We start from the raw sequence: 26,665 nt of genomic DNA on the forward strand, positions 1-26,665 counted from the left end.
GAGTGTGTGTTAGAATGTGTATGCGTGTGTCTGTCTATCTATATGTATGTATGTATGTATGTACATATGTATGTATGTATGTATGTATGTATGTATGTATGTATGTATGTATGTATGTATGTATGTATGTATGTATGTATGTATGTATGTATGTATGTATGTATGTATGTATGTATGTATTAAAGGGTTGAAACTATACGTGAACCTTCATTTTGCCCCCATATATGTGGGTATGTTTTTACACCACCTTTAGAAATATTCTTACAGCATCAGGGCGGGCGGCACCAGAAATTCGATTCACACATAAGGGGGATCCAATCCGGTGTGTGTATCTCTATGTGTATACTTCGTTACTGAGTTTATATATCGAATTTGACAGTATAGTATAATTTCCCTTACAAAGTTTAGTACCTTCAACGAAGTCAGTTTTCTGTTCTGCGCGTCTATGTTCCACTGCAGATGAATAAACATACATAATTAAACAGACAAACCGCCATTACAGAGCTCTAGTCCAACAAAAACACATATTAAGAACAAAACACAAAACTGTGTAATATAATAGTTTAACGATTAAGATGTTCGCCCTTCCAGCCATATGTTTCTTCGATATTAGAAACACACCAAGTTTATTCTGAAGCATATTCTTTGTGTTTAAAGTGTTGTTTAATTTCAATTTCAGTTTTCACCCAGTATACCGATGTATGTATTATATACTAGTACATTTGCATATGTTTGTACTATGGGCCAGTGACCTATATTATTGAAATATAATGTCAGTTTATCTGTCCTTGAGTTTAGGTGTTGTACACTTCCAAGGTATGCGCATGCAAATAATAGCTTGCAAGCACGTAATGAAGTAGTCGTTGGGTACCTTACCTTGGTTACCTATTGTCATCCATAGTGTAAAACAATGTTATGGAGAATCAACAAATGATAAACACACTCATTCCATGAAAGCTTTATTCTAATATACAGGTATTAAAGCAAGCAAATACACACTGTATAAAATCCTTACCAAAATGGAATTAAGTCTTAAGAACAATACAGGCCGCCATACCGTCGAGCGTTCTTGAAGCGGACATCAAAAACCCTACAGAAAAGCACTTCAAGATGATGTCGGCAGTACCATAGGATACATATAATGCTATTAGTATTTTAAGACTATATGTCAAGATTTCGCACGGCGCCATGAAGTATATCATAACTTGGCAAGGACACACGGAGCAAACATCGGACAGTACATGAAATCTAAACACATCTATCTATGATCCTTTGATTGGTTTACTAACTGTATTGATCTGTGTTGCCATTACCTACGGCAACCAAAATGTAACCTGGTATAATGGAACGATACTAAATTTCATGTCAAAAACGCACATAATAAAATGTTAGAAGTATAAATGGTTAGAAAAGTCGGCAAATACTGTTAAGTTAATGCAATAAAGAGCACCTCTTGACGGACTGATGATATACCAGACTGGCATAATGGGTGCCAGATGGCATTGGCATAGCTGAGTACCAGTCAGGATTGACATAGCTGAATACCAGAGAGGGCACGTGGTGTGTGGAATAGCCCTATGGCATATCCCTCTTGACAACGATAATAACATCTGTCGTTTTTTGTTTTGGGGGTGGTATATTTACGTGCAATACAATACTGCAGAATGATACGGTACCCATTCTGGGAAAAACATTAAGTGTAATGAAAGCATTCGTAGTGTGAAAATCAAGTTCTGTGGATAGTCAACTTGTTTATTGCAATGAGTGAGCCGTTTGGGTATAGGTACTTACACCGTTATCAAGCAATGATGGTATCAAGCAAAGGTACCTACATCAAACGTCACACTCATCGCAATGAAGAGGTTGACTGTCTATAGCACATGGTTTTCTTTCGCCTATATAACTTCTAACATATCTCTAAAAGAAGTGAAAAGTTTCGTTTAATAAATTATAAGATATCAGACAGAAAGTGTTTTTTCAAGCCTGTCAATTCGTTAGTTCAATATAACTACCAAATACAATGTAGAAAATATCACTTAAAAGACACAGCAAATAGCAGTGTGTACACGTATGCAAAATATCAATGTCGAAGTGACAAAACCAATATCACGTACTAAAGTGAATTGCTGATTGTTCATGGTGTGTTTATGATAATCAGCTCATGCTATTTCCAACCCATTCTGTATCAAAATACCAAACATCCTACAATTTGATTTCGGAATTGAAGGTAAGGCACCGACAGCAATCAGAGATGCTCAAATACATGATTTGAATATCGTGCTCAGAGGCTGTGCGTTATATTACACGTGTAATGTACATACAGAGTCAACACTACATAACGTCACTGTGTAATTATGTCAAAACATGGGTCGTCACACAACACATTTGACGCTTTATGATATAGGTGACACTTAACAAAGTTACCAGCTTACACATGGTTTCATACTAATCATCAGAGACCATTTCATGACATTTATATTGTTATTATATCATTTACGTACGATCGAAAATTTCATGGGAAAATCGGTCTTCATATTCGCTTGCGTTCATATTTTGTTTATAACCCTACAGTACGTTATGAAATTTAGACTTTGATTTTTTGGAATATCATTGCATGATTTAAGTTTTACGCCGCTGTAAGCGCCTTTACAGAAATGGGCTTCACACACTGTAACTGTGGAGAATCGAACCAGGGTCTTCGGCGTGACGAACGAACGCTTGGATACCCTACCACCCTGAGTGGAAATATCAGTGTTCTATACTATGGTGAACGCTTTTTTTCTTACATTGACCATTTCCATATCAGAGAGCATGTACTGGTAGAACCTGACAGACAGGGTAGCAGTACCCTTACTCATTGTATAGGGTGCACAGTGGATGACTGTTGTTTGACGCAAAAGCAGGCCTGCAGCTATTCGCGACAGTATCATTTTTGTGTCATACAATTATCAGTTTATACTTGATGTCATATCCGTCAGACGTATCCCTCTGAAGCGGGTGAAGTTGGAAACGGGTGGATGAAAACCCACGCATGCATGAGCATTCCTGTCCTGTGTAGAAAAATACATTACCTAAGAAGTTTATTGCTTCCGTTTTCCAATGACATGGATTCGATTATACATCCTTAAATGGTTTTGTTTTGTTTTGAAATTGACCGGGAAATGTTACATTCATGCTCAAAATAATGTAAACTGGTTAAAAAATATGAAACACCAAAGGAAACAAGAGTGACGCATGGCCGCTCTTTTAGACATGTTTCAGGGACATTGCTTGAGGAAATACATCATCCATCTTAGTGTACTGACAAGTATTCACTTGCCTATTCCCTATACTCTCACCCTAAAGGAGGTTGAATCTTGCAGCTCAACACAGTGGCCGGTTATGCATCAAATCACCTCGGTACAAGTAAAACAAATGCTGATGTTTTAAGACTTCTAATGAGACGACCTGAGCGGCAAACAATTGTTTCCAGAAGCAGTACATATTAGTACAAATATGCTGAACACTGACCAATATCTGAGACAATTATCTGATACTTGCATAGTGGATGTCCAACAAATGTAGCTGCGTGTTGAACAAAATCATAAAACCTTTACAAATTACGCTTTACAGTATACCTATTGCTGACGGAAGGCTGTCCGAACTATTTTGATGTCCTGAGATAGATTATCATCTAAGGCCACCTTTTGAAATATAATGCTAATTCAAATAGCAAGAATGCCATAAAAATAATTCTCGAAAATACTGAATTTACAATGTTTTGATACCAACATACTAAAATAACAGGCACGAACTTTACAACGAACAAAGAGCGAAACAGTACTACTGCATGAATATTCAGGGATAATAAATTCTGCACTGGATATATATATAAAATTAATCATATAGCAGGATACTGTCTTATAGTCGAATACTGGGTCGTTAAAGGCCAAAAAGACAAACCTGTTTTAGAAGTTGAGCAATGTTTTTAAACTGGATTGATAACCGCCGGCGTAAAAACATCCGAGACATTAGACTAGATGACACACAATATACTAATTACTATAACATTACGGTATTAATTATTGGAACTTGAACATGCACATGCACACACCTAAATGTCATACTTGTGCTTTCAGTTCTTCAGAACAATGCCTTGGACATAAACAAGAAGAAGATCATTAAACACGATCTGACATTATTCATGCACAAATGCATTTAAGTAGTAGTGGAAGTTAATAGATTGGACAAACCGGATTCAGCAAACCGGATTCAGTTTACAGATTTAGTAAAATGAAGACCTTGCGCGCCTAATAGTTAGGCTAGAATTTCAACGTCTGGTATTTCGAAGTGAATTTATACCACCGAAATATTTTCCCCAGATCCAAAACATGTCATCCAATTCAGAGTTGAAGCTTCTGTTAAAAACCTCAGCTGTATTAAGTGATCTTGACATGCGACTAGGACGATGACCAGTTTGACCTCGTAGACCAGTTTAGACCGGAACTGCTCGTGGATCACCGATGTATCGGATGAGGCATATGGAGAAGATGATACCAACGAGCTGCAATGTAAGAAAATGATGCGTATGTACAACAGTCTAACCCTTCATTACGAATCACCTATGGGTCACTAACCACAGAGCATTTCCTCAATATTGAAAATGTTTCTTGAACAGTTCATACATCATACGTTTTTTGTAAGAATGTCTCCCGATACGCAGAGTAAGTACAACCATTAGGCAAACTACATAATTGTGTAATACATGACATACCCGACCAGCAGGTGTGAAAATATGACGTTCCCGTGACCACTATCGATCGTGTATACAACGTAAAGGACGTTCATGACGATCAGTTGATCTGCTCGCCCTCGGTGATGACGTAAGGAATACCCTGACAAGTTTTAGGGACTATTTCATGTCTCTTTACAACCCTCATATAAATAGTTGAATGTGAAAGCTTTCTGTTTTGCTATGTGGCAGTGACAGGGCTGGGAATGTTCTATGTGACAGAGACAGGACAGCTAAAGTTCTATGTCACAATGACAGAACACCGGAAGTTCTATGTGACAGAGACAGGGCAGGAAAAGTTCGATGTGACAGAGACAGGACAAGGAAAGTTCTATGTCACAATGACAGAACATGAAAAGTTATATGTGACAGAGAAAGGACAGGGAAAGTTCTATGTGACAGAGACAGGACAAGGAAAGTTCTATGCCACAGTTACAGGACAGGGACAGTGCTGGGTCGCCGTTACAGGAAAGTGAAAGTTCAATGTCACAATGAGAGTACAGGAAACGTTGTATGCCACATTATTTATAGCGCAGGGCACGTGTTTAGCCATAGTGGCATTACAGGGAAAGTTCTATGCCACATTTATAGGACAGGGAAAGTGTTTAGTCACGGTGGCATGGCAGGGAAAGTCTTGAGTCACAGTAACAGGACATGAAAAGTTCTATGTCACAGTGACAGGACTAGGAAAGTTCTATGTCACAGTGGCAGGACAGGGGCATTGCTGAACCACACTGACAGGACAGGGAAATTCTGTGTCACAATGACAGGACACAACGTTCTATGCCACAATGCCAAGACAGGGAAAGTTCTACGTGACATTCCAGGACAGGGAAACAATTATGTCACAGTGACAGGATAGGGAAAGTTCTTGGTAACACTGGTGGGAGTAGGGATATGTCAAGTGGATTTACCTCGACTGCTATCAGTCCAAACACAACGCCGATGATACCAAAGAAGAATACCCGAAATAGGCCGCTAATGGGACCACCTTGCTCATTGCATGCCTGCAAAAGAAAGCGAAAACATACTCACCAAACAAGACAGCAAAACGATATCGTTATAGTTTCACAATGCCACTAAACAGCATGTGTCAGAAACGATAAGTACGTACCCTGCCTATGTACGAATTCATGCGTGTTGGTCGTGTGGGACATGTGCGTTCCTGCAGGTTGCTTTCGGTTATTCTTGCATCAGGGTCGCGAAGTTTGCAGCAAGACAAGGGGACTTCGTAGGCCTTATTTGTCCTTTCCCACTCGGTGGCATATTCTTTGAAATCAGTCCAGTGATCACCACCGCAGCATTGACTCTGCAATATCAAGTACGTTCATCATAAAGCTTTAGATCACATGTTGTCATTGCAGCAGCTATTGTCGCTGGTGCCTCTACCAAGTCCAAAGACATATTGCCCCTCAATTTTGCTTCTATTGAAAGGACACGATTCTCTGCTTTAACAGATATGCATTCCTGTGATGTACAAATTAACAAAGGAGTTTCTCTCTGCTACTCTGGGTACTTATGGAACCCACGACGTGTACCACGAATGATATCCGGCAGACAAGAGAGCAGCTATACGTTTTCACTCTAGAATGGCATCGTTGTAGCATCGAACTGAATATTTTTTTCACTTCTCATGGGTGAGTGGGTGACTTTAGTCTTACGCCACCTCTAGCAATATTCCTCCCATATCATGGCTGGGCAACCCAGAACTAGGCTTCCACGTTGTATTGGCACGAACTGTGCCAGGCAGACCATTCAATCTCGGTAGTCGCCTCTTAGGACAAGCATTCTCACCTTGATATTCATGGGGTCGATAATGCGGTAGAGTATAATTATGTGAATTTGATGTGGTTCGTATTTAGCTGATATATCTACATTATGACAACCAGAAAGACTTAGTATAATACATGTAGTTCGAAAGTTGAATGTCCATTGTGCCTTACCTTTTGCATCATATTGTCCAAAGTTTTATCACTGTCACTGTTACTGCCGTACTGTCGGATACTGATACGAGTTGCTTCTTTCCCAGCTTCCAAAAGACCATCCAGCTGTAAGAAACATATATATAAAGGGACTATTCATGTCTCCATTTGGAAAATGATAATGTGTCCAAAAAATACCGTAAATGCATGGTATTGCCTGAAAGGGTACAAAATATCATGCATGGTGGACATGTTCAGAAATGCTGTCACGTCATTACACACCAATAATATTAAACTTTTGGTATAAAAAAATACGCCGTTTTTAGCATTATTCCAGCACTATCACTACACGGGACAACAGAAACAGGCTTCACACACTGTATCCATTTGGGGAATCGACCACGGACCTTCAGTGTGACAACCAGACGCTTAAACAATTAGGTTACCCCCATGGACCCAGTAAATAGAGCATATCCGTGGAATAATACAGTCATAGTATGTGTTCTCATTAGTACACCCTTCATGGCTGGTGTACTTGAGAATACGTACATGAATCAGAGCTTTAGATAAATTTTGGGTCATTGAGTTATTTACTCGCTTGTGTTCATCTCAACTTGGAGTCCTAATTTTCCAGTGAGTAACCAAATAAAACGCACCCATCTCACTCAAAGCTGATTTGGTGCTTTGCCATTTTTTCCCATTAATTGTAAAAATATAATTAAGCTTACGTGTTTGATCTACAGTATGTTAAACTATAAGACAGACTGCCAAGTTTCGTAACCTGTACCTGTAACACTTGGGTCGGCTTACTCCAAATTCTAATAGGTCTGGAGACTAATTCACACGTACGCAAGCTAAGATTTAACATTTTTGCGTGTATGTATGTAAGATAACATTTGTGTAATTTACACAGATACGCAGCGTATCTGTACCTCTGATTTATTAAATGCCTGCAAGGTTCATAAGCCCTGACAAAAGTAACTATAGTCAATCTAGCGCAAGGTCGGCATTCCCATTATTTAAAGCTTCCATAATAACAAGGGCCCTGAATAACGAGTCATCATTACAGACTAGAGCATTTTCACAAATGTGACGATTTTCACAGAAAATAATATGTCTTCATACGTTTTGTTTCATTTTAGTTTTTGTTATGTCATTAATTGCGAGTGGGTTTCATCCAATTGGATTTCCCTAAAAATTAAACTTAAACTACATTCAACATGCACTTCCGAAGATCCGATATAGCATGCTTACACTACAACTTACTTATTCTACTTACCGTTCCTTTGAACATGAATATCCTGATGGCAACGATCAACTCAGCAATGATGACAATCCCGATGAGAACTGCATACTGGAACACAGTAATGACGGCTGTGTACACAGAAGCGACGAAACCATGTCCTTCATCATACAATATCCGATTCCATTGCACGATTTCGACTATAGTGCCGGTGTTTAGAACGTGAATACAGGGATAAGTAACTTCTTTATGTGGCATTTAGAAACTGGCACGAAGGAGAGGGACACTTGTTATCGCTAGGCAACTTCTTGTTTTTGCAATAAATGAGACGTTTCGGTGTAGATGCTAATGCCATCATCAAGCAAGTGACACTTCATTATTATAATAGATGCGATGTTTGGTGTAGATGCTCATGCCATTATGAAGCAAGTGACACTTCATTTGTGCAGTAGATGTGATGTTTGGTGTAGATGCTAATGCCACCATCAAGCAAGTGACACTTCATTTTTGCAGTAGATGTGATGTTTGGTGTAGACGCTAATGCCGTTATCAAGCAAGTCACCCTATCGCTCCTTGGTCTTGAAGGCTGGTTTTCAAAGAAATTTTCACTTTCAAAGAGTTTCACTTACCGTTCCAAGCATGCATTTGATTTCTTTAATAGCCCCACAGCATCCGAAGAAGCAGATGACCACCAGGAGGAGGCCTGCGACGATGAACACAATGGATGCAAGTTTGATCAGTTGTGCAGACCCTGCTGCAGAGTCGTTCTGTTCAATGCTGGCTGCCAAGGCGTCAGCTGTGAACATCACGTACCCGCCGACAGCCGCAAGCACCACCCCCGCCAACTGCAAAGAGCAAAACACTTTATTCACAGTGGCAATCAGGTGTACAGACTTAATGTTGAAATCTTTAAGTGGCATTTTAGACGATGTAATTTCAATGATTCTCAACATCTCCGGGAACAATCTGACATCTTCAACGAATACTCAGACATGACAGGGCATGGCTATAGAACTACGAACCCGTGAAGATCCGGATTAGAACTGATCTTCTGAGACTCATGCTTGTGGTAAGAGGCGAACAACAGAATTGGGTGGTCAGGCTCGCTGACTTGGCTGATACATGTCATCGTATCCAAATTGTGTATGTTGTTGAACATTGGATTGTATGGTCCAGGCCGCCGCCGGTATAGCTGGAATGTTGTGGCGAAAATCTTAACTCACTCACCCATTCATTCTTGATCTACAACTAAGATCATAGGCATAAAGTAATCTATGCAACTTAGGAACAGTCATGACAGGAGATTACCTTTGGCCCGACGTATGTAACCACAATGTGGTTCAAATCTAGTGTGGTCCTAGTTGGAGAGATGAGCTTATGAAATAAACAGATCATCGACCCTGTCACAGTCCTCTTGACGTGATATTAGAAATCATGATATATGCATGCATAGTATTCATGATTTACCACAACAACCCAATAATCACTGTTTTTATTCGTTCTTTTTTCTTTCCTTTAGGGAGGCGGGTGTAGTTAGAGTCTGGAGTGACACTGCCTTCTCTTAATCTTCAAGCACAGATATTGCACGACAAGAAGAAGATGCCTGTAAGGTGGAACAGAGGGCCATCCAATGATGCAGGCACAAAAGCGCTCATAAAATATTGCACCCGGCATTCTTAATTTCTGATCATCTTCGTGGTTTAAAATCTGAAACATCAACATAGCACACCCATTTGAGTTCTTCTTGAGTGTTGTTATCTTGTTCAGAAGAATGTTACTCAACCAAGGATGTTATTGACTATCAGTGTTCCAAGCTGAACATGTAGAGACAGTACATACATCCCCGCGTTTTCCATAACGCATTGGTGTTGTCACTCGTATCTCTAATGCTTCATGACCCGTGAAGGTCCCGGGGTAGAATAGGCCTTCAGCAACCCATGCTTGCCATAAAAGGCAACTATGCTTGTCGTCAGAAGCAACTAACTGGATCTGGAGGTCAGGTTCGCTCACTTGGTTGACACATGTCATCGGTTCCCAATTTCGCAGATCGATGCTGTTGTTGATCACTGGATTGTCTGCTCCAGACTTGATTATTTACAGACTGCCACCATATAGGTGGAATATTGTTGAGTGCTGTGTAAAACTAAACTCACTCACTCACTCTACTGCTTCATACTTACGAAGAAGAGGATGTTGAAGATGAAGAGCGTATATTTCATGCAGTTGGCACCGCATCCTGCAACCATCTTGAGTTATCTGCAAGTGAAAAGGAAGCGCGTGAATTGAAAGCTTTACTGATGCTATTATGTAAGGCCGTCCAAGGAAAGCAAACATATCGACATCCTGTTGAACAGATGAGATGGCAGAATCTTTTAATCGATTGAAACGTTCATAAAATGACGATACGATGTTTACGTGGAAATTATCTTTTCTTGACACATTTAGTAACGGACGAAATCATTTCACAACCCAATAACATATCTTTAACTATCTGCGCAGTCCAAATGGCGTCATAACTATTTCGCACTTGCATATGTTCAGAACAAACAAGCACAGCATATCTTGTAGATACTGAAACTGGAATTATTCATTGTACATTGCCAAATTTTGTCCAAATGTCAATAATTATACCTAGCTAATCTAAAAATTTTAAACAGGAACAATATCATGTGAAAAAAAGCTCGACTTGCCGTATAATTGCTACTCACATCGACATAGATACGTTGATCCAACTTATGACAAGCATTTGATTGTAATTCTGAATATATTGAATATTTTAAGTTATCATCATCTGACCATATAGACACGAGTATTAATAAATATACATAGTTAGCCAATTACTATGAAACCCGTGTTAATTGAAGTTACGAAGATAGTTAACTCCCGTCATACACATGGCACAATACTGGCTTAGCACTGACAACCTTAACAGGGCCTCTACTAAAATTTAATCCGATTATGTTTGATGATAATGAGCATACAATCTCTTCGCTATACAGCGAGATACCAGGGCGTTATAAGGGCCGTTCTGAAACGATGCGTTAGGGCGAAGTAGTTCTGGATTAACCATAGGGTTTCAGGTTGAACATCCTGCAACGAGTCTTATTACAAGAACATGATGTTGGGGGACTGTAATGCTGCTACACAGAGTCACAAAAAATATCATAATATATACAGCTAACACATCCTGTTATATATGGACATACACTATTTATTGAAAACGTAACGCAGATTGTTAATATTTTTTCATTTAAACTTGGAAACTAATCTGCCAAAGATATCCTGATGAAGGCATGTCAGCACATCCCATGTATACCGATACCGAAAAGTGTCCGTGGAAAGAATGCACACACAGCAGTATTCAGTCTCTCATCCCTCATTACGTTCAGGTCGGGTAGCCTAGTGGTTAAAGCTTTCGATCGTCACACCGAAGACCCTGGTTCGATTCCACACATGGTTCCATAAAAAGATAATTCTGGTGTCCCCTGTCGTGATATTGCTTGAATATTGACAAAAGCGGCGTAAAACTAAACTCACTCTGTGTAAATTGCGACCCCGTGTTTCTTGGGACGTCAGGTGGACGTCAACCCTTGTGAGATACACATTTACATCATGCATGTAATAGCGCGTGTTATAACAGTATCATAAAATGCACAATAATTCCAGAAACATATATGTAGGGTGAAAGAAAAATAAAAGAATAGCGAGGATTAATCAAACACTGTTGTTTACTTTCATTTGTCTGTAAGGCTAAATTGTTGGTGTTTGACCAGAACATATTTTTCCAGCCATAGACTGAACGTATAGAGATATTGTTTTTCACAGCTTCCTGTGTATATCAACATATATCTTAAAATCAAACAAGTGTTATGTAAATAACCTGGACGTCATATGGCCGAGCCGAGTCATTTTGTCCGATATACAGATTTAACCGTTGCTATGATACAAGACTCCTGTGATTACTGCAGCGTAAGCTGCTATGAGAGCACTTGCCCATTGTGCATGGGGACGCTGCTGCAACAACAAATTAAACAAACGGGAAGCTAATATTCATACAGCAAATCAACACAGCTGAGCTGTCACTAGACTGCCTCAATCATGAAGTAGATAATGCGTTATATTACCCGACAGAGCTGGGCATCATTCTAGCACAGCTATCACTGTATGCGACAAACTCACACAACATGAAGGCCTTAGTGAGTAGACAATGAGTGGTGACTGAGCGACTGACTGTGCATTGGCGATTAAGTGCCTGAATCTGAGAGTGTGGGTTCGCATCCCGGGTGGGACTCAACCAGAACAAAGACTCGGAGTCTGTGCTTTGCTAAGAATGTGTAATCCAAAACGTAGCATATTACCTTCAACCACTTTCTAAATGGCATTGTGTATTCCTGAGTAAATTTGCCTGCCACTGACCACTGTGTGATTATCTACCTCACTTTTCGAGATGTACATTTTTGTTAAAATTATTGACCTAATATGAGTTATTGCTTCACTTATATAGACAGAATATGTATACTGATTTACTTTGACCGATAGAGTTGAGGACGACAAGATTATCATGTAATATAATCCGGATGCATACGAATTACTGCTTGTTCAGAAGGACTGCATGGGAGTTTTGCATGAGAAAGTGTTTTGGTAACTGACAAAACTGTGCACAATACACGCTGCAGACTGTGTCCGATATCACTATTATTGCTTCTCTTCCTTAGTACGTAAGATATTGGAACGCAGGCCTTAATGTTGTAATATTCCGGTTTCCAATGATGTGTCATGTAATGATCCACTTAGTCTACCTCACAGTCCCTTCTCAGTCTGTCACACAGTCCCGGTTTATTCTGCCCCACAGTCACTGCTTAGTCTGCCCCACAGTCACTGCTTAATGTGCCCCACAGTCACTGCTTAGTCTGCCTCACAGTCACTGCTTATTCTGCACTATAATCACTGCTTAGTCTGCCCCACAGTCACTGCTTAGTCTGCTTCACAGTCCCTGCTTAGTCTGCCCCACAGTCACTGTTTAATCTGTCTTACAGACACTGCTTAGTCTGCCCCACAGTCACTGTTTAATCTGTCTTACAGTCACTGCTTAGTCTGCCCCACAGTCACTGCTTAATCTGCCCCACAGTCACTGCTTATTCTGTCTCACAGTCACTGCTTAATCTGTCTCACAGTCACTGATTATTCTGTCTCACAGTCACTGCTTAATCTGTCACACAGTCACTGCTTAATCTGTCACACAGTCACTGCTTATTCTGCCTCACAGTCACTGCCTATTCTGCCTCACAGTCCCTGCTTATTCTGCCCCATAGTCCCTGCTTAATCTGCCCCACGGTCACTGCTTAATCTGCCCCAAAGTCCCTGTTTAACCTGCCCCACAGTCACTGCTTAGTCTGGCTCACAGTCCCTGCTTAATCTGCCCCACAGTGCCTGCTTAATCTGCCCCACAGTCACTGCTTAGTCTGTCTCACAGTCACTGCTTAATCTGTCACACAGTCACTGATTAATCTACCCCACAGTCACTGCTTATTCTGCCCCACAGTCACTGCTTAGTCTGGCTCACAGTCCCTGCTTAATCTGCCCCACAGTGCCTGCTTAATCTGCCCCATAGTCACTGCTTAGTCTGTCTCACAGTCACTGCTTAATCTGCCTCACAGTCACTCCTTAATCTGCCCCAAAGTCACTGCTTATTCTGCCCCACAGTCACTGCTTAGTCTGGCTCACAGTCCCTGCTTAATCTGCCCCACAGTGCCTGCTTAATCTGCCCCATAGTCACTGCTTAGTCTGTCTCACAGTCACTGCTTAATCTGCCTCACAGTCACTACTTAATCTGCCCCAAAGTCCCTGCTTATTCTGCCCCACAGTCACTGCCAAGTCTGGCTCACAGTCCCTGCTTAATCTGCCCTGCAGTGCCTGCTTAATCTGCCCCACAGTCACTACACAGTCATCTACCCCTCAATCCCTGCTTAATCTGTCTCACAGTCTCTGCTTAATCTGTCTCACAGTCATTGCTTAACCTTCCCCAAAGTCCCTGCTTAATCTGCTCCACAGTCACTGCTTAATTCCCCACAGTCACTGCATAATCTGCCTTACAGTCCCTGCATAATCTGTCACACAGTCCCTCTTTAATTTGTTTCACAGTCACTGCTTAATCTGCCTCACGGTCCCTCCTTAGTCTGCCTCACAGTCCTTGCCTAGTCTGCCTCACAGCCCCAGAGGCTATTAGTTTCCCCTCGAGCAGGCACCGTCTATTAACAGGACAACCAATAAAGATCAAGTCTACATGTTCTTCGGGTATGATCTCTCCTCTTAGTGTGGTCTATTGTCAATTCCAATGGCGTTTAACTCAGTGTTACATATTTTCAGAAACCCTCGTTAGTCTTTGACACATTATGCATTATTGCAATTTGTGAAGTATTTCATATCGTAACTGTCCTGTGAGAGAAATCCGGAACTGAGAAAGCGCCCACAGGTTCAGCATGTTAATGAACCCTAAAACAACGGCCATATATATAAGCTTACAAACAAAGATTCATAACCTTGGTTTTAGACCTTGGGTCATGTAATCCCGTGACGTTTACGAGACTCATTTAAGGACAGCCAAACCATTTGCGATGTTTTATACAAATTTCATGCATCCTTGTGCACATGACAACAGTCACCGTTACATTCCATTTCAAACACTTAGGGCTGATTGACGTTTGTGCCTGTTGTTCAGTTCAGCACTCAATATTTCAACTATGATGGCGGTCTGGTAATAAACAAGTCCGGACCAAAAATCCATCCACTGACGTGTTGAGCAATATTTGGTTGACGACCAGTTCTGACCAGAATTTTAACGTGTCGGTGAGTGAGTGAGTGAGTGAGTGAGTGAGTGAGTGAGTGAGTGAGTCAGTCAGTCCGTCAGTCAGTCAGTCCGTCAGTCCGTCAGTCAGTCAGTCAGTCAATCAGTCAGTCAGTTTAGTTCCTCGCTGCTCATACAAAGCCATATTCCGCTTACATTGTGGCGGTCTGTATATAATCGAGTCTGGACTAGACGATCCTGGGATCAACATCATGAGCATCGTTCTATGCAATAGGGATACGATGACATGTGTCAACCAGGTCAGGGAACATTACCACCCGATATCGTTAGTCGCCTCTTAGGGCACACACAGGTTGGCCACTGATAGCCAGTTCCAACCCGGATTTTCTCGAGTTTAAATACATCTTCCAATTGGTAATTTAATGGCTTTCAGTAGTGAATAATGAAATTGGACGAAATGGACACAGTTTGAATCTACCATTTTTTTAATGCTTGCAATCATGGAGAAAAAGACGTGTTTTCAACAAAATCATTGAATGTGATTCCTTAACACATGACTGTGATTCCTTAACACATGACAGTGATTCTTTAACTGTGATTCCTTAACACATGACTGTGATTCCTTAACACATGACTGTGATTCCTTAACACATGACTGTGATTCCTTAACACAAGACTGATTCTTTAACACATGACTGTGATTCCTTAACACATGAATGTGGTTCCCCAAGTGGTGCTGAATTGTTTAGAATCAGTTGTTCACACTGGTACGTCATATCCACTGAATATATAAAGCGAGGCATCAGTATGTTACGCGAGTGGTGAAAGCATCTACTCGTCACTCCAAAGTACCGGGTTCGATTCACCACATGGATACAATGTGTGAAGCACATTTCTCTGTCACCCCGCAGCGACATATATGACTGAAATATTGTTCAAACCGGCGTAAAGCTAAAACTCACTCACTCAGTCAGTATATGTGTGTCATAACCTTACCAAATTACAAAAATCCATTTAGAAAGTATACTCTAAACACTGAAAAACGAAAATATTCAGCTGAATAGAAAGTGACATTCTCCAATCGCTGAAAAAAACATGACTCTAGGGTATGAACGTTTCAGTTTTCATTTACATTTTGTCGATGTGTACTGCCTGCTTACTGTTGTATTGATCGGAAATGAGTAAATATCAGCCAACTATCAGTATCTCCGGGACGTAGAGGTTCATGCGAATACCGATATCGATCTTCCCTCACAGAGAAGATTAAACCATGCAATCAAATTAGGTCATTCTGCTTGATAGCGGCAGCTCTTTGAATCGAACAAGTAAGTGCATGTTCCCCCTGCCATCAACAGAATACATAAGTGTGGGCTTATTGTTAGAACTGTCAAACCTTTTCATACAGAAAATATGCAGATTTAACCACTTCCTACATTATTCGAACACGGCTTATAATGGACCCATGCCAGTTATTAAATGTGATCCTGAAATGCTTCTCTATAGCGTGTTGTTACTGGTATATCGCACTGACTCAATACGGAACATATGTACATATATTCATTCCTAAATATTATTTGGAAATCATTTAAGACAACATCGATTCACAATGGATGCAAGCCAGTTCTTAAATCCGACTCTGCCCTGGATCTGAAACTTTATCTCAATATGCAACGATTACACGGAATCTGAGGGAATGCGTTAAAATTGCATGCTACACCATATCGGCATCAGTTCGTCCATACAGCGACGAGTCAAAGGTAAGAGACACTCTGTTCATGCTGCCTAATGTCAGGTGACAAATACCCTGGCGACTGCATGTATAAAGACTGCCGTGCAACACGAGGCACACATTTGGAAGCTGGATGTGACAAAAAAGGGGGTCATGAAAGAGGTTGTCAAAACGTTGTTGGATTGAGACGATAATCTCAGGTACAAAACGTAACCATGACCTTCGGTTACATTTTGCCCACCATCAAAAAATGGTCATATATCGTCTTTTGACCAACAGTTCATATCCTGTGTTGTGAAATCGGCCATTGTCTAATCTAACATTTATCTAACCCCACATTTTGCCCCAATCTCGACTAATACCCGAAAGCAGATAATCTGCTCTATTATATGAAAATCATCCAATCCTGCAATGTTTTTACCAAATACACTACTTCCGCGGAAATCAATATTAGACTGGCTGTTGATAAATGGCACTAGCAAGATTTAGTCCTATGAAACTCATAGGCCGGTCAACGTCATGTCTTTGGCATTCATTCGTCAATATTCCACATGCAATATTCACAAGTCGTAATGACCCACAGGCCAAGGGAGATGTCCCAGCCCTGGCATCAACAGAGGAGCAACAGCACGCATGTGACATATACCCATTTGTGAGCTTATGTTGTCGGGAATGGATTAAGTGCTAGAAGCTGAAATGTATGAAGAGGACCATTAAATGCACCATTATGACGGTATGTGCTTGTAACATGACTCTTTAGTGCACTGGAACAGAGTTGTATGAATTGCAAAAGTATATGCACTATTATAATAATCATATGGCTCTTTGGTGCACTAGAACTGAGTGGTACGGACTGGAACAATAAATGCAGCATTTTAATGGTACTTGCTTAGTCTCTCATTATAAATAATTTTATCAGAAACAAACAATTCTGTTTAAACTGAAAAAGAGGTCAGTGATAATCCAGGCTTGCTTCGCTTTGGCTTTAGCATTACAGAAAGTGATAGGCAGAATGAAAGTAATGTTGCTACAGGATTGTGAGACAGAATACGGTATGTGACCCTTTGTGAATGGGCCCAGGTTGTATCGATTGCAATAATACTGCACCATTATAAAGGGTATTCGGGAGTCACAGGACTCTTTAAGGCCTGTAATCAAATCGTATGGATTGCAACAGTATTTGCACCATCATAACGGTATTTGCCAGGAATATGACTATTTAGCGCCAGAAGCTGGCATGGATGGGTTGCTATAACAGCAGTTGTGTTATATCGGAAGATGAGGGGTATCTGACTTTTCAGAGTGGATTCTTACAAAACTTACATATGTAATCAAGATATCAACCTTATGATATGTATTTCTATTGAATTCTTGTGTCGAGTCCTACGGCTTGTCTCCTAAAGCAACTATGCTCATATTTGGTTTGAATATTAATGCATAACGCCCATCGTCGAAGCCATACCACTCAAAAGAACACATCTGTTTGTTTGGATACTTATTATCAAGTAGACCAATTAGTATCTTCATGATGGCAACTGTGCAGACACCGGAGACTTTGGTATAGTACGCCAAGTTATTGAGACCGACAGTTCATGTCTATAGCTACCAATACTCCAGACATAATAGGATTGACAACCCTGTCAGAGAATAGGAACGATGCTCGGTTCTTCATGACGAAGTTTCTGACGCATTTAGCAACAATTTACCTCGCAGTTGGGTAAACCAGTTGAGAGAGCGTTCCTTAGACACGTTGGTAATGCATCGTCGAAAACATGACTCGACGATCTATCCAGGTACACCGCGTGCAGTATTGCTCCATCCATGCTCTCAGGCAGATGAAGACGGTTAACTTGGGACCAAATGGACCGGATTTCCTCTATACTAATACTCGTGGTTTGGTTGATTTCGTGTCCGAGATCACACCTTTATAATCTTCCCTCCATGTTGCATTGACAATTTGTCCTATACAGAGGTTCAAGAAGGTTTATTGTTCAAACGAGATCGCGACTGCCAACATCTCCCAAATCACGATCTGTGGAGTCGTTAGGTAATATGCAACACATTCTATGTCTTCAATATCATCAAACTAATAAATAATGCACTGAGACAAAGTATTCACAACCACTCAGCAAAATCTCATCTGGACGTCGGTCACTAAGCACAGACGGCTTAATTTGATGTCTTCATTGGTATATACCCGCACGAATCGATTCACTAACATTGTACACACATCATCACATCTGTGATTAGCTGCCACTGTTCCTCTTTAAGGGTGATACGGAACCTATCGACCTTTTCTGATGCATTCAACGATTAAAAGTTCGTGTAGTTCTGTTAAGCGTTACAGTGCGCTCGCATTCCTCTTTAACGCGATATGCATACACGAACGCCCGTCCTGTAATAGGAGCCTAACTTCGTCCGCACAGCTGAAGTTATCCTGTTTAGTGCGCACCGAGCCCATCTAGGCCTGCCCTTCTGTAAAATCCTTACTAGCTATCATCATCAGATAGTAAAAATGTATAGCATTATTTTTCTTGACGATTATGCTTTGTTGTCTAGTGACATACAATAACAAAACCTGAAGCAAAGTGTGATGTTTATCTCATTAATGTTACGACATGCACATTGCGAGGGCTCCATTTCCCGAAGGAATGGTGTATTTCCCGGAAACACATGACTGACCGGTTGTTCCTCTCAATTTGTGGACAGAGAAATGGCACACCTAGAATCAGTACATGCCTTACTGCAAACATCGTATCAACGGGCATCATACACCGGAATATGGTTTCCGTTATCAGCTAGTAGTTTTGATACAGCCTGGGCGTGCACGCTTTGCGTGAAATACGACCTGCTGTGTATAAACTGCGACGTGCGTGAGCTATACTTAGGCACCAGGGGAGTTCTGTGACTGCGCGCTAAGCGAGGCAGGTTATTTACGAGGATACAAGAAGCGGCTTGCTGGGTCCGTAATCGGGAAATCTTGAAGGACGCGAGACAGTAGGCTCGGACAGCAAAGAGGACAGTGAATCCCCAGTACTACAAACCGGCACACTGAGAGGCAAATACATTACAATAAGTTACTTTAAAATACCTTTGACAAGAAACGAACTTACAACTGCCTGTTGTAAATAAATATCAATGTCGATCAAATGCATGTGGATTACTGAGTAGACACGCAAATGGATATGCCGACGGTCGTGAGAGTTGTTGTGTTGTATGTCCCTGGCTTACCGAACGGATCTATTTTTACAAAAGGTAATCCAAGAGTAACGACCTTCCTGAATGAACAACATCGATCCTTGGAGATCCTTAATTAAAGTAGTCCCAAATAGGTCATGAAGGTAGCGAGGGTTGTCTAGTAGCGATAGATTCCCGCCAACGTGAGTTGGACATGCACAGATACGGCAGAAGATAATGCGGTTCCAAGCAGTTGCACAGGTGGCTTCCTATTTTATGACCTTTCGAAACTCAAGTAGAGTTCGCGTTTCCCGGACCTTCGTATAACGAACATGTAACATTGTTCAATGCCCAATGCTAAGTATGCTCAATGTACAGGTTTTAACTTTGTGGAAACAAATTCAGTAATAATTAGAAATATTGCACGATGTTGTAGATGACTGGTGTGCCATATAACAGACTCAGCTTCGGCATGAGGAGGAAGGAGGTCGATTATGATTAATTTTCATTACATCAATGTTGATTCCAGTACTGTAAGATAACAGCAGCAGCTAGTGAGTATCCCAATATATCACGAGATTATAATTAAGCGAACAAGACAGGCATCATTTATAACAACATGGTTCTATAAACGTTGGACAACACCTCTTGTGCCCAAATGCCTCTCTTCAAAGAGTACAGCAGCCTTGTTCCTACTTAACTCTCCAGAAATAGTACAAAACAAACGATTCTAACACTTCCCTCTAGAAATAGAACGGCCCCCTGCGCCAATAATTGAAACGAATCCTTGTACTTGCAAGAATCTTCATGAACTGGACCACATCTAAAGCCCTACACAAGGCACATATAAATATCCTTGGGCCATAAAAGACGACCATACCTACAGTTTTCTATTCAAATGATGAAAACGCCTCATAGATATATACTCAACTGTCTAGGACACAAGGGACTTTGAATGTCTTACATCCTTTAATACCACATCGTTATGTAGTTAGCTACATCCCATACCCGTGTCATACTATTAAGCAAAATAATAATGTCATCATCCTGGTTGTTGTTGCATGGTCTTGGCTCCTAGTACCTATGTTAATAAAAGCATCGAGAGCTGACAACCAATCGGCGGCAATCTAGTTGGTTGTGGTGACGTCCAACAACTTTCATCTAGTGTACTTTAACACATGCATTCTTTTAGTGAATCACCAGCTCGGGGTCCCTTCTTGCGTAATCCGAGCAACAGTCATGCAAAAGCATTTACGTTGCTCCCAGTGTGATGTTGACGATGCACTCCGCCCACATATTTATATTGCTGACATAAAAATCATTTCGTGAGGTCATGGGTAACACACTGGGAAACCATGTGCTTGATACTCAATATCGATCGTTGAACCATCCGTCTCCACCACAGTCTCAAGACGTACGATGCGCACAGACGCCACAACAATCGCATCATAAAATCGATAATCGCGCCATGGCTCAGAGACAAGGGAAATGTATGTGTATAGTTAGGGGATGGTAAACACTATTATCCGTTCGAGATAGATTTAGCACAGGCTGCACCAAGAGCAGTAGGTCAAGTTAAACTCGACTATTTATCTCAATAACAAACACATGGATGATCTTTCCATTGTCATGTAACCTTAAGCTATGAAGTGGTGAGACCAGGAAGTGAAGTTAGAATGAGGTTTTGTGACCTCGAATCACTTTCATTTAACCTTTTTTCGTAAGAACGTAAGAAACGTTCATTCAAAGTGATTGCAGCATAGCTACCTTGAATGATTCAGAGGGAATCATTTGATTACCTCACCTCCAGGGTAAAACATGCCTTATTAAAGTATTATTACATTGAAATCTGTCACCGTAAACTTCACACTTAATATGTAATCGCCACTAGATGCCCGTTTCGAATACAACACTTAAAAATCAATGTTTTGCTTGTTATAGTCTTATCTGGTCTGTCATACAGACCCTGAAGCAAATATATCCGAGAAAGCACCTCAAGTCAAGCAAATGTGTTTGGTGCAAAATATGTTTGTCCAGCAGTTCATATCAACCAGCTTCGCATTACAGGAACTTAACAGTGAAAAAGAACACTCACTAAGAACACGCATTTTTTATGCAAGATTGTGGAAATATGGAATCCATTAAATATGTGATTAGGAAATAACTCGCAGCATTCGACATCGTAAGTAGCCCTCCTGAGGGATAAAGATAGTTTGGCACTTGTCGGCTTGTTATTAAAGTCGCTATGTGCGGTTAGACATATCTCTAATTATAGTTTTTAAATACTCTGACATTATACCGTAAAGGCACATAGTTTGATAATTGATTGACTATTTAACGGTAACTGATTCAGTAATTATCATGTGGAGATGCTGAATGGTTCATTTGATAGCAACTGTTACATTATTTCTTTAGCGATATCCAATAGTCTTTTGAATGCTCAGCTAGCGATAGATTTCATTCCTTCATTTCATACCCATGTGTCACAATTCACAGAATACATGTTAACCATTATAACCTCGGTATTTATACTGACACAGTACTTGGCGATGTTGAAGTCAGTCGTAACAACCTCGAGCTCGCCCCTTCATCCTCCTTGGGCCGGTGGAGATAGTAGGCTCAGAATTCGATCAGCACACTGCAGACCCAGGTTCGATTCCCCACATGGGTATAATGAGGGAAGTCCAGATCTGCTTTCCCCAGCTGTGAACAATATTACTTGAAGCGCCACACAACCCTACTCAGTCATTTGCGTCAGAGTTTATCTATATTACGCAATCCTGTTCTTACGTTTTATTACCCTCCAAACGTGCACAAACCCATTCCTTTGAATTCATATAAATAGATTCTTCACAACAATAACTCCGCAGACATAAAGGTTTGTGATCAGAACACTCGACAAAGCACGACATCCGTAACATCGTTCAGCAAGCACCTAACAATTCAGTTTTCGGCAAACCAACATTGGTTGGTGCGATGTTTAACGCCGCACTCAGCAATAATCCAGTATTCCGGGTGGTCAGGTTCGCTGACTTGGTTGACACATGTCACCGGTTCCCAATTGTGCAGATCGATGCTCATGCTATTGATCACTAGATTGTCTGATTCAGACTCGATTGTTTACATAAAGACCGCCATCCAGCTGGACTAATGCTGAGTGCGGCGTAAACCTAAACTTACTGACTCACCATATGGTGGCGACCTGTAAATAATCGACCAGATGACCAGACAACCCATTGATAAAAAAATATGGCAAACCAAGAACCGTTCTCAGTTTGTATGATCTACCGCTTTCGGTATGCAGGAAACAAAAATATGAAATGCATTGATTGGTTAGAGACGTAACTGCCCCGGAATCGCTTATAAAATGTTCGTGGTAAGTAAACTCCTGGAATTATCTACTTTCATAAACTAGCTTCCGATTTTGTTACGTTCACATATCACTGTATAGTTGTAAAGAATCTAACAATGGTACAGCAGGATTAGAGTGTTTGACAATAATATATGTAAGCTGGGAGTACCTGACAATATACAATAGATTGACCGTGAGAGAATCTGACAATATTGCAAGTAAGCTGAGAGTATCTGACAATATTACAAGTAAGCTGAGTGTATCTGACAATATACAATAGATTGACCATGAGAGAATCTGACAATATTGCAAGTAAGCTGAGAGTATCTGACAATATTACAAGTAAGCTGAGAGTATCTGACAATATTACAAGTAAGCTGAGAGTATCTGACAATATTATTATAGACTGAGAGTACCTGACAATATTACATGTAAGCTGAGAGTACCTGACAATATTACAAGTAAGCTGAGAGTATCTGACAATATTACAATAGACTGAGAGAATTTGACAATATTACTAAAGGCTGAGGGCATCTGACAATATTACAGCAAGTAGAGAGTTTCCAACAAAATTACAATACTTGTAGACTCGGGTATCTGATATTATTCCAACAGACCGAGCGTATCTGACAATATTACAACAGGCTTAGGGCACCTGACAATATTACAACAGGGTCAGAGAATCTGACTATGCTACGAAAGGCTGACAGTATTGGACAATATTACAACAGGCTGAGAGAATCGGACAATGTTACAATAGGCTGAGGCTATCCGAGAATAGTACAATATACTGACAAAGCCCGACATTGTTCACGGGTATTGACCACTTTGTACCTTATAACGAGAGAATAAAGACTTACGCGATGATTCATGTGTTTACCGTACTGTCCCCTACGTCGGGATATTGTATCATAGAATAGGATGCAATGCCCGTCCCTCGGGTTGCTTCGGAAAGCCGTAGCTCGCCCGTTCCTCCCAACCGTACCCCGTTCCACTATTAGTGAATGAAATGAATCCAGTGCATTCACCCGTACTATATATTACCACCGAAGGTATATTTGCATAATTCTTCTTTAACAAAGGAACACCTTTCGCAAAACCATCCAGTGCTCAGAGGTTCCCTAACTCCGCCTCATCAATGCCAATAATGAGGCTGCTATACTTCAAACAATAGTTGCAGCGTTGACTGAAACACTTCCACCCTTATCCCTATGCATGCCCTCGGGTACGAAAACGGCATAGTCCCCGGGACCAACCAAGGAGATGATCAATAATGCATTGTTTTATTGAGTACTGTTGTTTGTCGGCAGATGCAGGTGCTTCACCAGGCAAAGTTATGGATCGGCGCTAGCTGCTGGAGCGCAATGGGTCGTGTTTGTCTAACTTCTTTATCCTGCAACGTTTTAGTGCACCCAGTGTACCGTTATGAAAAAATAATCACTATCGATGAGACGACTTGGCATTTCAGTGACACTACAGTCGGGTAATCGATATTATTGAAAAGAAATTACAGCGCTTTGTTTAGACGGCTTTGTCTTCGTTTCGTGAAAGAGAGTCGAACTTCTTTGTCTCGGGATATAAATATCTTGAAATGTAACAAGTAGAGTGTCAATGTCAAACCATTGCGTCCATAACGGTTCTCCCGGGGTTAAAAATCATCTGTACAATTTATCAACATATAATAAGACAGTGAGATTATTAATGTCACGGGTTCTCACATGGGTATACTGTGTGCAGCCCATTTCTGATGCCGTCCGATATTGCTGGAATGTGACTAAAAGCGTCGTAAACTCTCTCACTCACTCACTTTTAATGTCAACTGATCCATGAAGATCCGGGCAAGAATAGGTCATCAGCAACCATGCTTGCCACAACATGCGACTATGCTTGTCGTTAGAGGCGACTAACGGGATCGGGTAGTCAGACTCGCTGACTTGGTTGACGCATGTCACGGGTTCCAAATTGTGCAGATCGATGTTCAGGGTGCTGATCACTTGATTTTATGGTCCAGACTGGATTATTCACAGACCACCGCCACATATATGGAATATTGCTGACTGTGGCGTGAAACAAAACTCTCTCACTCACCATAACGGCAACTTCTTTCTTTTGAGGGCCTCGTAATAAAATTAAAAAGCTGACATCCAAAAAACTCTATCAATTACAAATGCCAGTAAAAGAATAACATATTACATCGAAACATGAATTAAAATGAATTTTCCTCCTCTGTACCAAATTGTCATATTTGGGAACACACGTTCTCAGTAAAGTAGCGATATTAGTACTTTTGGTAGGCTGAGTCCTATCCGGGATTCGAACCCAAAGTCAGGTACCTAACCGCCAGCACTCGGATACACGGTTAACGCTCATTAGCTCCAAGTTTACATCCACATGAAGCTCCCAAGCAGTCATGTAACCCAAACGCTGTTGGAAGTGACGTTTAGCAAAACTCAATCTCTCGCACAAGCACACATCACTACACACGAGGTTCGCTGAAAAGCCACATAGAGAAGATCAAGCAGAGCGTGATCAAAGCTGGAAATCATGTTATCGGTGACCCATGAATCATGTATCATGGATGTGTAAATACATACATGAAACAGATCAATTATTGCCGTGCCATGAAACTGCACAACCTTTCTACGAATGTGTAGTTTCATGAGATCAGGTACAAATTTACTTTTTCACAAAAGTCCATGTTTATTGAAAAGAGCGCCAAGGGTTGTCAGAAAAGATTGACATTCGATCTGATATAGATCAGATATAAAATCAGTGTAACAGGTGTATTTACAGCAACGGCTTTGAGGTACGCCTACTAGTTTCTGTCCGATATCAAACAGCCTTTCGTTTTATATACACTCTATCACAGGCAATCGTAGAGACGAGGCACGCGGCAAGCAATGTCTGAGGATAAATAACTTCTGTCGCAATACCATGAAAGGTTGGCAGTTGTAACATGCGAATAACAGTCTGAAACAAGAGCATTTTGGACATTTCAAGTAGGTATAGAGCGGGAAACCTCTTGATTGACGATGTCATATTATCGTCATATCCCACATACATGTTACGTTACACATTCCCAGAAGACATATTTACATATCGCAGTGCCCGGATGGAAGAAGACGCTCATAAAGAATGGAGAGTGAGATGCAATACCATCGCCCGTCCGAAGTTCACCCCGCACCTTATATAGAGCGCGACCTTGACACACAGCTGTGTAAACGATTGCCATGGAAATGGGAAAGTTTGTTTCTTGGAATACCCTGCCGTTGTTCCGAGTCAGCAAGCCACCCTGACAGCGATACTTTGTTGTTGAGAGTTGTGAAGTGAGGCCCGTAACTATAAACGCCCATGCCTCTATTGCTATATATGCATCAAGACTCAACAATATCAGCGCTGCTTCTGTTCGCTATTTCCAAGAATACATCTCTTTAAACACTAACCAACAGGAGCACTGGATTTAAATACGTACAACGAAAGTAACTGACCTGAACTGTCCTGCTTCTCAAAAAATGTAACTGCTGTTGAATCTAACAGGTTTTCTGCGTCCTGTTGCTTCCGCCCCAGATACAGCTAATGTTAATGAGACCTGGCACCAAAGATGCTTCTCTTTCGCCTCGATTGCTGATGCGGGCGTCACGCTAATGTGACTAGGGGAGGTAACTC

The 26,665-nt window shown here is 40.9% G+C and overlaps 1 protein-coding gene across 1 annotated transcript; it reads right to left on the reverse strand.

The window, feature by feature from the left end:
- Nucleotides 1–946: 946 nt before the first annotated feature.
- LOC137278384 (tetraspanin-18-like) lies at nucleotides 947–26,665 on the reverse strand. Its single transcript, XM_067810678.1, has 8 exons — nucleotides 26,488–26,665; nucleotides 10,117–10,192; nucleotides 8,566–8,781; nucleotides 7,973–8,047; nucleotides 6,715–6,819; nucleotides 5,886–6,080; nucleotides 5,686–5,778; nucleotides 947–4,543 (listed from the first exon to the last, which is right to left on the reverse strand). Exons 2-8 carry the CDS (start codon nucleotides 10,180–10,182, stop codon nucleotides 4,475–4,477), a joined length of 819 nt encoding a protein of 272 aa, XP_067666779.1. The 5' UTR covers nucleotides 10,183–10,192; nucleotides 26,488–26,665; the 3' UTR covers nucleotides 947–4,474.

Source organism: Haliotis asinina, chromosome 3, assembly GCF_037392515.1.
Source record: "Haliotis asinina isolate JCU_RB_2024 chromosome 3, JCU_Hal_asi_v2, whole genome shotgun sequence".
Taxonomy (NCBI): Eukaryota; Metazoa; Mollusca; class Gastropoda; order Lepetellida; family Haliotidae; genus Haliotis; species Haliotis asinina.